The sequence below is a fragment of the Aythya ferina genome (assembly GCF_964211825.1).
Source record: "Aythya ferina genome assembly, chromosome: 1".
Classification (NCBI taxonomy): Eukaryota; Metazoa; Chordata; class Aves; order Anseriformes; family Anatidae; genus Aythya; species Aythya ferina.
The window spans coordinates 165,037,784-165,050,746 of NC_140296.1; the positions used below are offsets into that span (position 1 = coordinate 165,037,784).

At 42.8% G+C, this 12,963-nt stretch overlaps 1 protein-coding gene across 2 annotated transcripts in view; it reads left to right on the forward strand.

Moving 5' to 3' along the window:
• The first annotated feature begins 844 nt into the window (after window positions 1-844).
• Window positions 845-12,963, forward strand: part of PPP1R12A (protein phosphatase 1 regulatory subunit 12A) — a 124,715-nt gene continuing 112,596 nt past the window's right edge. The window contains exon 1 of one of the 2 annotated variants that reach the window (XR_014695559.1): window positions 845-1,203. Coding sequence is in view for 1 of the 2 variants with exons in the window: in XM_084528040.1 (XP_084384166.1) it covers window positions 967-1,203 (237 nt within the window). In the remaining variant the exon portion in view is untranslated. The remainder of the gene's footprint in view (window positions 1,204-12,963) is intronic. The other variant, XM_084528040.1, reaches the window with a different exon arrangement.

The following is a 12,963-nucleotide window of genomic DNA, read 5'->3' on the forward strand; positions in this document are numbered from 1 at the left end:
ACTGCAAGACTTTCTTAGGCAAATCTCTTGTCTTGCCTACCAGGTACTGTCTTTCAAACACCCACAATTGTGTTGCTCCTGCAAATTTTCGGTGGGCTGCATGTCACACACCACTGTGGGAGCAATACCACTGAAACAGTTGCAGTTGATAATCTGCTGTGAAGAGCACCAGTGAGAACACACTGCTAAAGGTACGTAACCTGAACCATCACTTCTTGTGCAATGCCACTGACATTCTTATGGATAAAAACGGAAATAAGAAGGCAGAGCGGGCTCTGTGGCCGCCCACCGTAACGAAAGAAGGAGACATTATAATTAAGGAAAGAACAAACCATGCAAAATTCGAAGAGCGTGAGGTTTTGGTGACCCTTTCAAGCTATACTTTGCTTCCTGTAATTACTTGAAATTAAAACTTTATTTTTTTGTTCCCAGTGAGATTAAAACCACGTTTTATCCCCAGAGATGCCTCAATTTAAGCGAAAACGTGTATTGTTTATGGGCAGGAAAACAAACACGCTGTGCACGGGGAAGGGCGCTAACTGCACTGCATGGCTCGCTTCCTGGAAGCTGTGTGTCTTGAGGAAGTACACTTTAGGGTCTGCACCTTCAAATGGGGCGTGTGTGTGTGTTCTAACTCGTGTAACACCACCAGAAGAGGGGGGCTCTAGGCCCGTTCCTCCCCACCCCCGGCCATGACGCCACTGGCCGCGCCCCGCGCGCTCCCCTCCCCTTCTCCTCCTCTCCCCCGCCCTGCCCCGGCGCTGAAATCTCGCGGGATTATGCTAAGGAGGCCGGCGGCGCCGCCCCGCCCCTCCCCTCCGGCTCCCTCCCGCTCCGCGCCCTCCGGCTGGGTGGGTGCGCGAGCGAGCGAGGGCGAGCGCGGGCCGCGGTGCGCTGTGGGATCGTGGCGGTATAAAGCCTATCCGCCGCGCCGCGACCGCCAAGGGGGCCCGGCGGGAGCGGGGCATGAAGATGGCGGACGCCAAGCAGAAGCGGAACGAGCAGCTCAAGCGCTGGATCGGCTCCGAGACCGACCTGGAGCCGCCCGTGGTGAAGCGCAAGAAGACCAAGGTGAAGTTCGACGACGGCGCCGTCTTCCTGGCCGCCTGCTCCAGCGGCGACACGGAGGAGGTGCTGCGGCTGCTGGAGCGCGGCGCCGACATCAACTACGCCAATGTGGACGGGCTCACGGCGCTCCACCAGGTCCGTGCGGGCGGGGGGGGGGGGAGACACGGGGCAGGGGGCAGCGGCCGGGCCCTCCCGAGGCTGGAGAACAGGGGACGGGGCAGGTGCCCCCCCCGGGGGGCCGCAGCGCTGGGGCGGCCTCCCCCGAGGGGGTCTCGCCCCCCTTCCCCTCCCCTTCTTCCTATGGGGCCGGGGTCCCGGGGGCGGCTTCCTGCTGTAACCGTGCCGGGAGGGCTCCTGCCCGTAGCCATGGCTCCTGCCGCAGTGTGGGAGCCGAGCGGGGCTGCGGGGCTGCTCGGGCCGTTCGCTGGGAGCAGCCCGAAGGAATCCGGATGGCTTTGTTCTGCCGTGGGGCTGCGGCGAGGGGAGGGGGGGGAAATAAAAAGGAGGGGGGGTGCGGGGCGTGGGGGGCGCTGCCCGGAGGGAACTCGCGCTCGGGGCAGAGGGGGGGGGGAATGGAAGGGAAACTGGCTGTGAAGTTTCCTCAAAATGGATGCTTTGTGCATGTTGAAGTTCATAGCAGTCTGATTGGAATCTCAAAACGTTAGCCAAATAAGGAAAGGCTGTGGCAATCCGGAGATAATGCGGGTTTGCCTGAATAGTTTTTCTTTCTCTAGAAGGCCAAGAGCTTCGACGCGATATTACGTTCACTGGATGTCCAAAAAGCAAAAAAAACATAGTCTTTGACAGGCTGGCTTCTTGTTCCTGAGTTTAGCAGTTGTTCACTTTTTTCAAGCAAAAGGAGAACGGATGAGATGTAGGTTGATCGAGCAGAAACCTTCCCCAAACGGTTAGGTGAGGACACGGTTATGTCGTGCTTTTCTCAAAAATTAGGTGGCGAATTCAGTGCATCTTATCCACCCCATACTGATTTTTTGAGGATGTGAATTTCTCCAAGCGTTAGCTGCCCCACAGTAATGAAGTAAGAAAGGACAGAGCCAAATTCTGAACATAAGATGTAATTTTCTACTACTTTCTGCCCTGTTTCCTGTATGTAAGTCATCTCTCATTTGGCTGTGGAAAGGGCTGGTTTACTTTCAGTTGTGAACTGAACTGGAAGAATGACTGCATGTTGTGGTTAACTCTGTCACAATGTTACTGCAGCAGGCTTACCTGACTCCAGGCTACTCTGTCGCTTTCAGAGTGTGTTGCTTTTTTTTTTTTGTATTTATTCTTTTTGAATCAAGTTATGATTGCTTTGTGCATGGGGGGAGCTCTGTATTGGAAGTCATTCCTTAACTGGTTAGGTCGATGGGTCTGCGAGTTACTGTGGGCCGGTGATTGGTAGGGAAGGATGACGTTTGGTTTAACTCCCTGAGACGAATGGTGCTGCTTTTCTCCATGGCATTTAGATAGTGTTTTCAAAATGTTTGACGCTGTGGGCTGCAAAGCTTGCAGCAAAATTTCTCGGGAGTTATTCTGCCATTCTTTCTACCTGTAGTCAGTTTGCAGTTGGGAAGGGTGAAGTCTAAGAGAACAGAGGTAAAGATTTACATCGCTGTTAAAACTCTTGCTCACTCTCCTGCTCTTAGTGATACCAAAGAGCCTTTTCTGGTCTTATGATATTAAACACAAATAAGAAGATCAGTTGTGAAACGATAATCCTCTTGAGGCAGTCCAGGCATCTTATGTTTTTTTAAAAAAGGTGTGGAGGGGGGCGGACATAACAACAAATCCTTGCCCGCAACCGTTTTGTTATGGTTTCACTTTATTATCATCAATATGTTTTCTCTAGTATGCCATATAAAAGGTGCAAATCGTACATTATGCAGCCTATAGCATTGATTCATTTAATCAGATTTGGCTGCAGAATGGAACAAAGCTTTATCTGTTCCCAAAGGAAACTCTTCGCAACTACTCAGTCAGAACTGTCAGGAAGAGTGACAAATGTCAATAATGTTGAAGTCTGTTGTGTTTAAGACTGCCATGGCTGCTGTTGCATTGTTGTTAGTTTTTTTTGTTTGTCAGATTCCCTGTAGGTTTTACTGCTTCACAGGAATAAACTTGTCCACAAAGACAAAGTGACTCTACCTTGTTTGGGTAGGTTTTTGTCTTGCGTTTAACTTTTCTTCTGCAATTATTAAGAACAAACGCGTGTCTGACAGTATATGAAATGTTTAATTCTCTTCCTATTTGGCCTTTGTTTTTTCCCCAGTTATATATAACAGTTATAGGAAAAGGCCTAAGCTGTGTAGTTTTTGTTTTTTTTCCCACACCCCGGGTGGTTGGAAATACTGAGGGGGAAGTACTATTAATCCTGAAATTCTGGTGAGCTTCAGATCTTGTCTTTAATGGAGCATCAAGCTTTGCTACTGAGGTAATTAGCTGAACTTCCCATTTCAGTGGGGTAAGATGTCATTACCTTCAGAAAGCTCTGTGTAGAATTATTTTTCTTACTGTGCATGGTGGGGGGAAAAATACAATTGGGTTGGTTTTGCTCAGAGGAGGAAGAGGGAGGGTATATGCAGGCATCTCTCATCAATGTTAGTGAGTGATTTCATTTTATTTCACTGCAGACTTGAGTGCATTATAGCTGAGGGCATATCAATTAAGTTGCTTTGAGTTAAGTCTTGAACTGTGGAAAAATCCTGTTGTTAGATAGTGATTTTTATTCCTGTATATAATGTTGGATTTGGACGTTGTTTTCTTTAAGAACTTGTTTCAGCATACATCCAGCTTAGGCCTTCAGCAAAAAAAAAGACAAAAGTGGATATGCAATTAATCCATCTATGGGAGGATGTACATAGTGTAGCATATTGCAGCAGGATATTTTTATGCATCCTGTTGCAGTATCTTAAGTTATATACATATTATGTGTGTGAGACCAGAAAACCTTTATAAATTTATAAGGTCTAACTTGAAATCAGAGGTCTGTTCGATTAACTTGGAGGCTAAGTTGATGATGTTGTTAAATAGTGCATTCCCAGACAGCTGTCACACAGGCTGAGATGCAGCGTACAGATAGTGCAGCTTGTCTTATCTGCAGTAACAATTGGACTGGAGAAAAACAGGGCCCAGAGGTGAGCTGTGGCCTCCCAGATTAATGGCTGCTGCAGAGAGGGGAAAAGTGGCATATTCTGAAATAAGAAAAGACTTTGTTTTTCAGTGAAACCTTATGGGGCATACTTACCAAAAGGGGGATTCAATTCTGTACTGTTTAAAGCAAAGCACCTATCCTTCCTCGGGGTTTGCATGCTCTTCCCTTGCCCTCCACGCAAGGGGAAGCGTTTGGCTCGCCCCGGCTGGGACTTGCTGCTGAGTGACTGCAAGTGGCTGGCCTAAAAGCTGCACAGAGCTTCGTACAGGAAAGAGGAGCCCACCCTTTCTGGGCAGCAGCGTGGGAAGGCTGCGTGTGCTGGGGAGGGGCTGGGATGTGCCCGGGTTCCTGGAAGGCCGCGCTTCCTGCACGTGCAGCTCCCTGGGGAGCGCAGGCCTGCTCTGCAGAGTGAGTACCTGCGTGCTCCTGATACAGCAGGCAGCTGGGATCAGGCCTTGACAACTCGTGTGGCTTTCTTCTCAGCTGCCTTCTTCCTTTGAGGCTTCACAGATCTAGGAGGTGGTGGCTTGCTGTTTGCACTCCTTCCGTCTGCGTGAGGGAGGCGGGTGCTGCAGTCTCGTGCCACTACAGAGCGTAGAAGATGTCTCTCAGGCCTGGTCGGTGCTCTGCTTGGGGAGCACAAGGACAGGGTTTTGGCTATTGGTGCGTAGGGGGCATTGTGTTCTCCAGGTGTTGTCACTGCTGAAGGCTGAACAGCAAGAGAAGTTCCTAATGCATAATGAAGAGCGTGTGCACCTTTTGTTTCAGGACAAGGAGAGTTTAATTAAGCAAAGTCTCCCAAAGGCTGTTCCCTCTTTCTGTTGCAAAATTTCAGTGTTTTTCTGTAACTCTTCGAGTACTAAGTGTACATATAAAGCAGGTTAAATAGTCAACTTTATAATTTTACAACAGTTTAGAGGCCTGATTAGTATGCAGGGTTGAATAGAAACTCTTATTGATGCCACTGCTATAGTGCTTTGCATTGGTCCATCAGTAGTAGAGGAGATGCTGAGAAACTATTCACAAGTGATCCAAACTATTCACTGTTACCACTGACCTACTATATCCTGTGAGTCCTGTGCTTGGGTTTTATTTTGTGAGTAAGAAGTAGCTTCCTTGAAGGAAGCTTCCTGGTAGTTTATAGGAAAAATTCTGTCAGGATTCCTGGCGGTATCGTCACAGTACCTGACGTGGTAAAGGGTATCATTACAGTAGGCATCAATGTCATCTTTGTTATGACATCCTTTCAAACAGAAGGTGAAAAAGGGACATAAATTTGACCAGCACTGGATCTCTCTGCCTTAGGTCTGGATGGAGGGTATTAAGGCTGCACTGCCGGAATCCTTTTTGACAAATGATAACACAGGTCATGTATTTGAGCTGGGGCCACAGCATGCAGAGCACGTCAAGTCATAAGAGCAAAGAACAGGTTGCTGCAGTCTTAAATCTCCAGGGTGTTTGCATCATAGCAGCAGCACCCATCATCCAAGGATAAGGAAGGTATAGAAATAGCTCAAAGCTATCTTAGTAACCTCCCAGCTATGACTTCTGCACTGCTTCTTTCGGGGAGTGGAAATACTGCTGTGTATGGTAAACCTGTTCATTTTTTTGAGATTATCAAGTAGGAGAACTTCCTTTTGCACAGAAAGGCTTTGTGCATGGTGATGAACCTGATGTCTAAACCTCCCCCTCTCTGGAGGGGGAACAGCTTCCCACCCACGCAGCCCCCAGAAGCTCTTGTAGATGATACACAAGTGAGAATTTTGGAGTCATTTGTTGAGCTTGTATTATGTTATCCTGACTTGTTTAATTCTCGAGCTGTACAACAAAGCATAGCAAAAAATGAGTCCTGAAATAAGTGTAATTTTGACTTCACTTGGTGATTAGACTACAGAGGCATATTTGTTTAAAATCCCCTTTGTAATTGGAGTCGGTTCTTGTGTGGGCCATAGATCTGTCTCTCCATAGTTACAGTAGCTAGGTTCAGATTCTACAATATGTACTTGTTAGCTTTCTAATGATCATGTCATCTAAGTTTTTTTTTTTACCCTTCGAAATGGAGGCAAGAGGAGAGAAAAGATGTAATTCTTCATAATATACTTTATAGTAGTGGAAATTTTAAATGCTGCTTTTGAAGTAATTGTTACTTCTGTAATACCAAGCAGAAAATCAGTGGCAATCTTCCTGCCTTTTTAGGTTTGTTATCTCCAAGTGTCTCTTGGTCTCTTTAAACTCTGTCAAGTCTAAACCCAGGGTTTTCATTTCTGGTTTTGTAACAGTTTTCATCACTATGGGTAATATGCATAAATAGAAAATTCAAATGAACTCTAGCGCATAGTAATGAAGCGTTTAAAGCAGATTTCCTTGTTTGACATTTATTGAGTCATGTACGAAGAGTTCTGCGTTCAGTGTAAGGACACGTTCAGATGATAAGGCTTTAGTGTTTGCTGACACTGATGCTCAGGAACAACTTCTGCTGGTCTCTAGCTGTGAATTTCACTGTGGCATTAATAGTGCCTTTACACTCAAGCTTTATCCATGGTTTTGTGTGCATTCTGGCATATGTTCAGTATCTTAGAACATTCTTTTCATGATAAATCATCAAAAGCAGCTTTTAAGAGTAGATAATAAGTGCAATTATAAGTGTGAATAAAACTGATGTGAGCATGCTTGGTTTGAGGCCTTCTTGATCTTGGCATCATAGTAGCAAGCTTCTCGATTACCATTTGGTTGCTGCTTACCAAATTACTAATTTTCAATTTATTAGCTAGATCTGAGGTTAGCAGACAGAACTAGCCAGTGTAGATCATTAGCAGCTCCTCAGTTGTAAGTCTTAAGTCACATCTCTGTATTCCAGGCTTAAGGGTACATGCTAAACTTAAGATGGAACAGATGGCTTGACAGGCTCTTGGCCAGTCCTGTACTTGTTTATGCCTTTATGCATGCTTGCACTCACTCTCTCTCATCTTACTTGGGCTAGTAAGATAGTCACTGCAATTCTCTCAAAAACCAAGCTTCAATTTATCCCCAAATTCAAATACATTTGATGTACAAGTGTGGTGGTATTTCTGGATGACTATAGCATGAGTACATACTTCTGGGACTTGTTGCAACCAAGAAATTGGGAGCTCTACCTCATTACTGCCATACTACCAATGCATACTATATGCCATGTAGAAAGCGCAGCATATGAGAACACTTACGTAACAACTACTACATCAGTTCTTAACAATTTATCTATCTTTATTGATCTGGATGACCACAGGAGTGTAAACTGGGATGCAGCTGCAAGGCTATTGAGCTGCTGGTGAGCTGGGCAGCTCCTGATGCTGCTGGGTGGGTGGAGACATTCCAAGCTGCTTTACTTTCCTATACGCATTCCTGAAATGACAGTCAATGGAAAGCATGGCATAAGAGTGGCGGCATTCCTCAGCTGTTTCCTTTCTAGTAGCTTCAAGAGGATAAGGATAGAATAAGAAGACAAAAGATGATCAGGGTACTTGTAGGGTGAAGTACTTGAGGATTTTTTTTTTTTTCATGCTTTGGTTTGACAAGACCTGGTACCTGGCTTCTGTTTTCTGCTAGAGCACTAATTCAACCACTGTGCTTATCCTGCAAATGTTGTTTTTGTGAATCAGTAGTCAAAGATTCGATTAACAGTGCGATGAAGTTTTTGAACAAGATTGTTTCCTTTTTTTGCATGAACTGTGTTAGCACTTAGCCCATTGACATCCACTGATCTAGTGGAAGGTGACCCTGCCCATGGCATGGAGTTGGAACTGGGTGATCTTAAATGTCCCTTCCAACCCAAGTTATTCTGTGATACAATTCTATGAATATGTTTCTTAGAGTAATGGCTTCCAAAGGTCTGCTACTCTAAATGAAGAGTGAAGTTGAGTTTAAGATGGTGAAACACCCCCTGGGGGGAAAAAACAAAAAAACTTGACCAGCCAATACAGTCTTATTTTGGGCCCAAGCGTGGAAGTATCAATAGGTTTGTTCTCAAGGTTGCAAGTAAATGATTCTGGTATGAGTGTAACTTCACACAAACATCAGCTTTACGTTTTGTCTAAAACCAGCATAAAACCATCTATTATAATACCAAAATATCTGTAAGCAATGGTTGTTAGAGACAGTTCCAGCTTTAAAACTTTCTGTCAGGGCCAAGTTTCATGGATTATTTTCTTAAAGTCAGTCTGAAATATGCTTCTATTTATTTTTCCTAGGTTATGGTTGTAATGCATGGTCTTGAGTGCAAATTGAGGCAGTTTGCTTTGAAGCAATCAGTTGGCCAGCCAGGAGTGGTTACAACTCAAGTTTTAATTCTGGGGGTGTTTGTTTGCTTTTGCTGTTGTTGTTTTTATTGTCCTGATCGTGATCCTGGAAGAGGAAGCCAAGCATCTTCTATACACACTTGAGTGTTTGATTTTTTTCTACATCAGGAAACTGTATACAAGTCTTAGCCTTGTGTTGTGGCTCTGAAATGCTTGTGTGATTTATTTACCTGTTAGTTTTTTGGATTCTTACACAAAATGGCTAAGATAAACTAGCAACACAAAAACTGTTCATTATCAGATTTTGCTTCAAACTTACAGGAAGGACTTGCCTAACATTTTTTTTCTTAAAACTTCATACTTGAATTGAGTACCTTTCCAAGGCAAAACAAGTGTCTTCATTTGGCAACAAAGGTGAACTCTGACTGTTCATGTACACTGCTGTACGTGTGGTCAGTGCTACCTTCTGAAATACTTAAAAGTGGATGAAGCCTATGCTGACAAGCTGCATTCCTCTGTCAAATTTGGGATCCTTGTGGGCCCCTTTGGAAACCAAAATACCATCTAGGACTTCTGGCTCTGAAATGTTTGGCTTAATGTCCTGAAACTTGCTACAGCATTCTTGGTTTAAAACCTATACTTCCATTGTTGAAGTGAATTGTTATTTTTAGTTACAGTGGATATCAGGCCAACTTTTAACAAAAGCTTTGTTTATAAATATATGCAATTATGCTTGAATGAGTAGGGTTAATTACATGAGTAACCTTAATGAAATCAGGGAGAGTTTTTAAAAGTACCTGCCCGTTCTCTCATCCAAATGCCAGAACTAAAACAACCCAAAGCTATTGGTAGCATCTTCTTGATTGGTCTGCATTTCGACTGCCTTCCCTGTGATGGTTCTATAAACTGTAAGTAACCCTGATTATTGCTGTTACAGGTGTAGCTTTACTTAATCTAGTTAGCAAAGCAAGTTCAAAAGTTGTTTGCTTTTTTAAATCTCAGTACATGTCTTTTTTTTGGAGATGTTTCCAAATCAGTCTGGCGTGGTATTTCAGGTGTCTAATTTGTTGAGAATTGCCTTAGGTTTTACTCAGTAAAGAGTGAGATCAGAATGGTAGTATTGTGCCTCTCATCTAAACTGGGACTCCTGTTGTTAAGTTGCTTCCATCAAACCGTATAAAACAATGTTTTTAGGAAGATTACTAAACTTAACTACTCTACCTTGTTCAGCAACTGGAATTATTTTAGGCCCTAATGATAATTCCTTTTTTTTTGTTCACAAGGACTGTGCTCTTTGTCTGGCACTCTGTGGAAAATAGCTCAATGCTTTCTTTTTGTAAGAACAATCTGTGTGTAACATCAGTTTCTTTGGCTACTTCCTGCTTCTAGAATAAGATATTTTTTTCTTGTTATTATATAAATAATTCCAGGTGTAAATATAACAAATGTAAAACTAGGAGGAAAAACCTAAAATCATTTGTAGGTCATAATAGTTTGTGGAAAGAAAGATCTCCAAGGAGCTGCGGTTGGGATCCAGGAAGAGGCTGTCCTGAGAAATTCGTGCTTTGGCAATGCATACAGGTGCTGGATACAGCTGTAGGTACTGATGTGAAGCATGGAAACACAAGCAACCTCTCACAGTTTTTGTGTAGGAATTCCTGTTAAGAAGAGGTAGTACTTGCTTTTCTGGTTCTGGCTGCTGAAAATCGGATGAGAGATCTGGGGGAATTTTACCCTTTCCCTAATTTGCTCTTGAGCGTTGTTCTTGAATTAGATTATCCTGGTGCTAACCTCAGTATGTAGCTGTCTTTCACTTAAAATTAGTAATTCCTGACTAATTCCTTGCTAATGGGCTAGCTTTGCACTAATGAATAGCAAAGATAATCGCATTTCATAAGGCTGAGTTTGGAGTCAATGTGCTGTTCTGGTGTCTATGTGGTATTAAAGACCTCAGTCTTATGATGAGGTTACATTAAATAAATATGGACCAGAAGTTTTTCCCGTGTCCCCCCATAGGGGGAATTAAGTTTCACATGGTGCTAATTGTAGCTGGTTTGCAACCATTAACTAGGAAAAATATTTAGTGTCAGATACCCTGTTTACAGGGTAGTGCAGTAGATGTTAGGCTATTTCTGTTTCTTTATGTAAGAATTAGCATGTTAAATGTAGCTCGTTCCTTTTTCATGAGGGAGAACATGCAAGATAAGTTATTTATGTCACTGGAAGGGAAACCCCATTTCAATCCAGCTGTCCCTTTGCCTTTTTTGTCACAATTAATCTGTGGCAGCTTGAGATGCTGCCTTTTATACTTGCAAAAACAAAACCACCTTAGATATGTTGAGTGGACTTTAGCAGTTCTTAAACAGATTTTCCCTCTCAGTCCCTGGAGCCAAATTATACTGTATTGATAGCTCTACACATATATGTATAGTACACTCCATATAGGATGGAGATAAAGTTTGGAGAAGGATAGATAGAAAATAAGCACTGTAGGCTTTGCGTGCCAGGTGATTGTGTGGTACTGTCTTAACATGCCTGAGAAGGACTGCTTGATTTATCTTCTTGCTAGTTACAGGTTAGCTAGTATTCAGGTTTAGTTTGTTGGTTTTGGTTTTGTTTAAGGCTAGAGGCTCCCGTGAAGTATTTGAATGTCATATTACCTTCAGTAAGAACTTCATGCTCAAACATGTCATTTCCCTTCTCCCTGCAAGAAAAACTACCACCCTGAACAAGCTTTACTGAAGACTAGTAAAAATATCAGATATAGTTTTGAGTGTAAGGCAGTGCTTTGGTAAAATGGCTACTGGAGTTCTGGCTTCTTAATCAGCATTTTTGGTTCACAATTCATGAAAGTAATGCAAAGTGTGAAACATAATTAGCAGCTACCACACTCATGACCTGGTTATATTTGTTACAATGATTGTAGTACTACAACTGGTCAAGTAATGGGCTTATTTTGTATCTACCAATTGAAGTTTAGTATATATGAAGTCAGGGTCGTGTTGAAGAGGATACAGTGTTTGTCAGTCCCTTATGCAAAGAGCCATTAGATAAAACTGATTTTTCAGAACATTCCGAATTCTGCCTAAGATTATAGGTTTCTCTACTGAAATTCACTAATCCTACTGGTACAGTTACCTACTGGTAACTGAGTGTTTCTTGATGCTAGTACAATTGTCCCTTCTGTCACCAAGGCAGGAATGCTGCAGTAAGCTGGGAAGATGCTCATTTCCTTGGTCAGTGCAACAGAGGAAAGCAATTGCATCTCAAAATGAGGAAGGTGTGCTGGGTGAAGTTCTGTAGTTTATTCATAGTGAATGTAAGAAACCTACTTGTGAGAATTGATGTTACTGTAGCTTTTTGGAGCTTGACTTAGCAGATCCTCTGGCATAAGGAACGTGGAAATGGGCAAGTCCTCCTGGATGCGTGTGGGGCAGTTCCTGAGGGAAAGTCAGGTGCTGGGTGTCAACCTCAGTTTGGGTTTTGGTAAAGTTTTCATAAGTCGAAGAGCCTACTAAAACAAAGTACTAGATTGATGAAGATGGTGGTTTTTAAAAGTTCTTTTGATGCTATTAACTGTTCAGTATTCTTTTAGAGGATGTGATCTGTCATGTCAGGTGTAAATGCTGGATTAAAGCACAAATTGGGAAGTTCTGGTGTGGAAAGGCTTATATGATAGTCTAACCAGACATGTTTTTCTATTTAAGCTTTTTGCAAAATACTGCATATACCTAAATGTGGCTAAATGTAGAGGTGTGCAAGCTATGGGGGATTCCAGTAAAAGTCCTACCAACAGGACTTAAAAGTAACTTTCTAATAAGAAGTTTTGTTGACTTCAGAGTCACAGAGTCATCAGTGACATAGTTTATCATCAACTACACAGATATGACTCAAGTGTTTGCTTAAAAGAGCTGATGTGTAATTTCCCCTCTGTTGGAGTTCCTCCAGGGACTTTGTCTCTGTAGCTGTTAGCTTGTTACTGTACACAAAGGTAAGCATTTACTCATGGCTGCCTTTGGTGTCTTAATTTGTCCCCTCTTGGATTTTGAGGATTTTCAACTCTTCTCTAATTATCTGCAGAAAATAATATTAGATAAGAAAATTCTCTCATTTAACTTTTTTCCCTGTTTTGCCTTGTCATGTTCCACTATTGTTGATAATGTATTAGATAACATGCATGTGCTTTACATTCTGTTAATAAGTGGAAGGTGTTTGTTTATACAGAGTTTAAAAACATAATAGCACGTTTCACTAACTTGGACTGTTGTGTGGCAGCTTCAACTGTAAATACTGTTTGGGTAGTAAAACCCTTTAAACATTAAGCCAGAACCTTCTTTTTTTTTTTTTTTTAAATAAGTGGCCTAAAATTTAGCTTCAAATATTCATTGAAGCTCACACGATAGACTGTAAAACTGCATTTCACTTAATGAGTAGTAAACTGCTATTTTTATATACTCTTGTAACTTA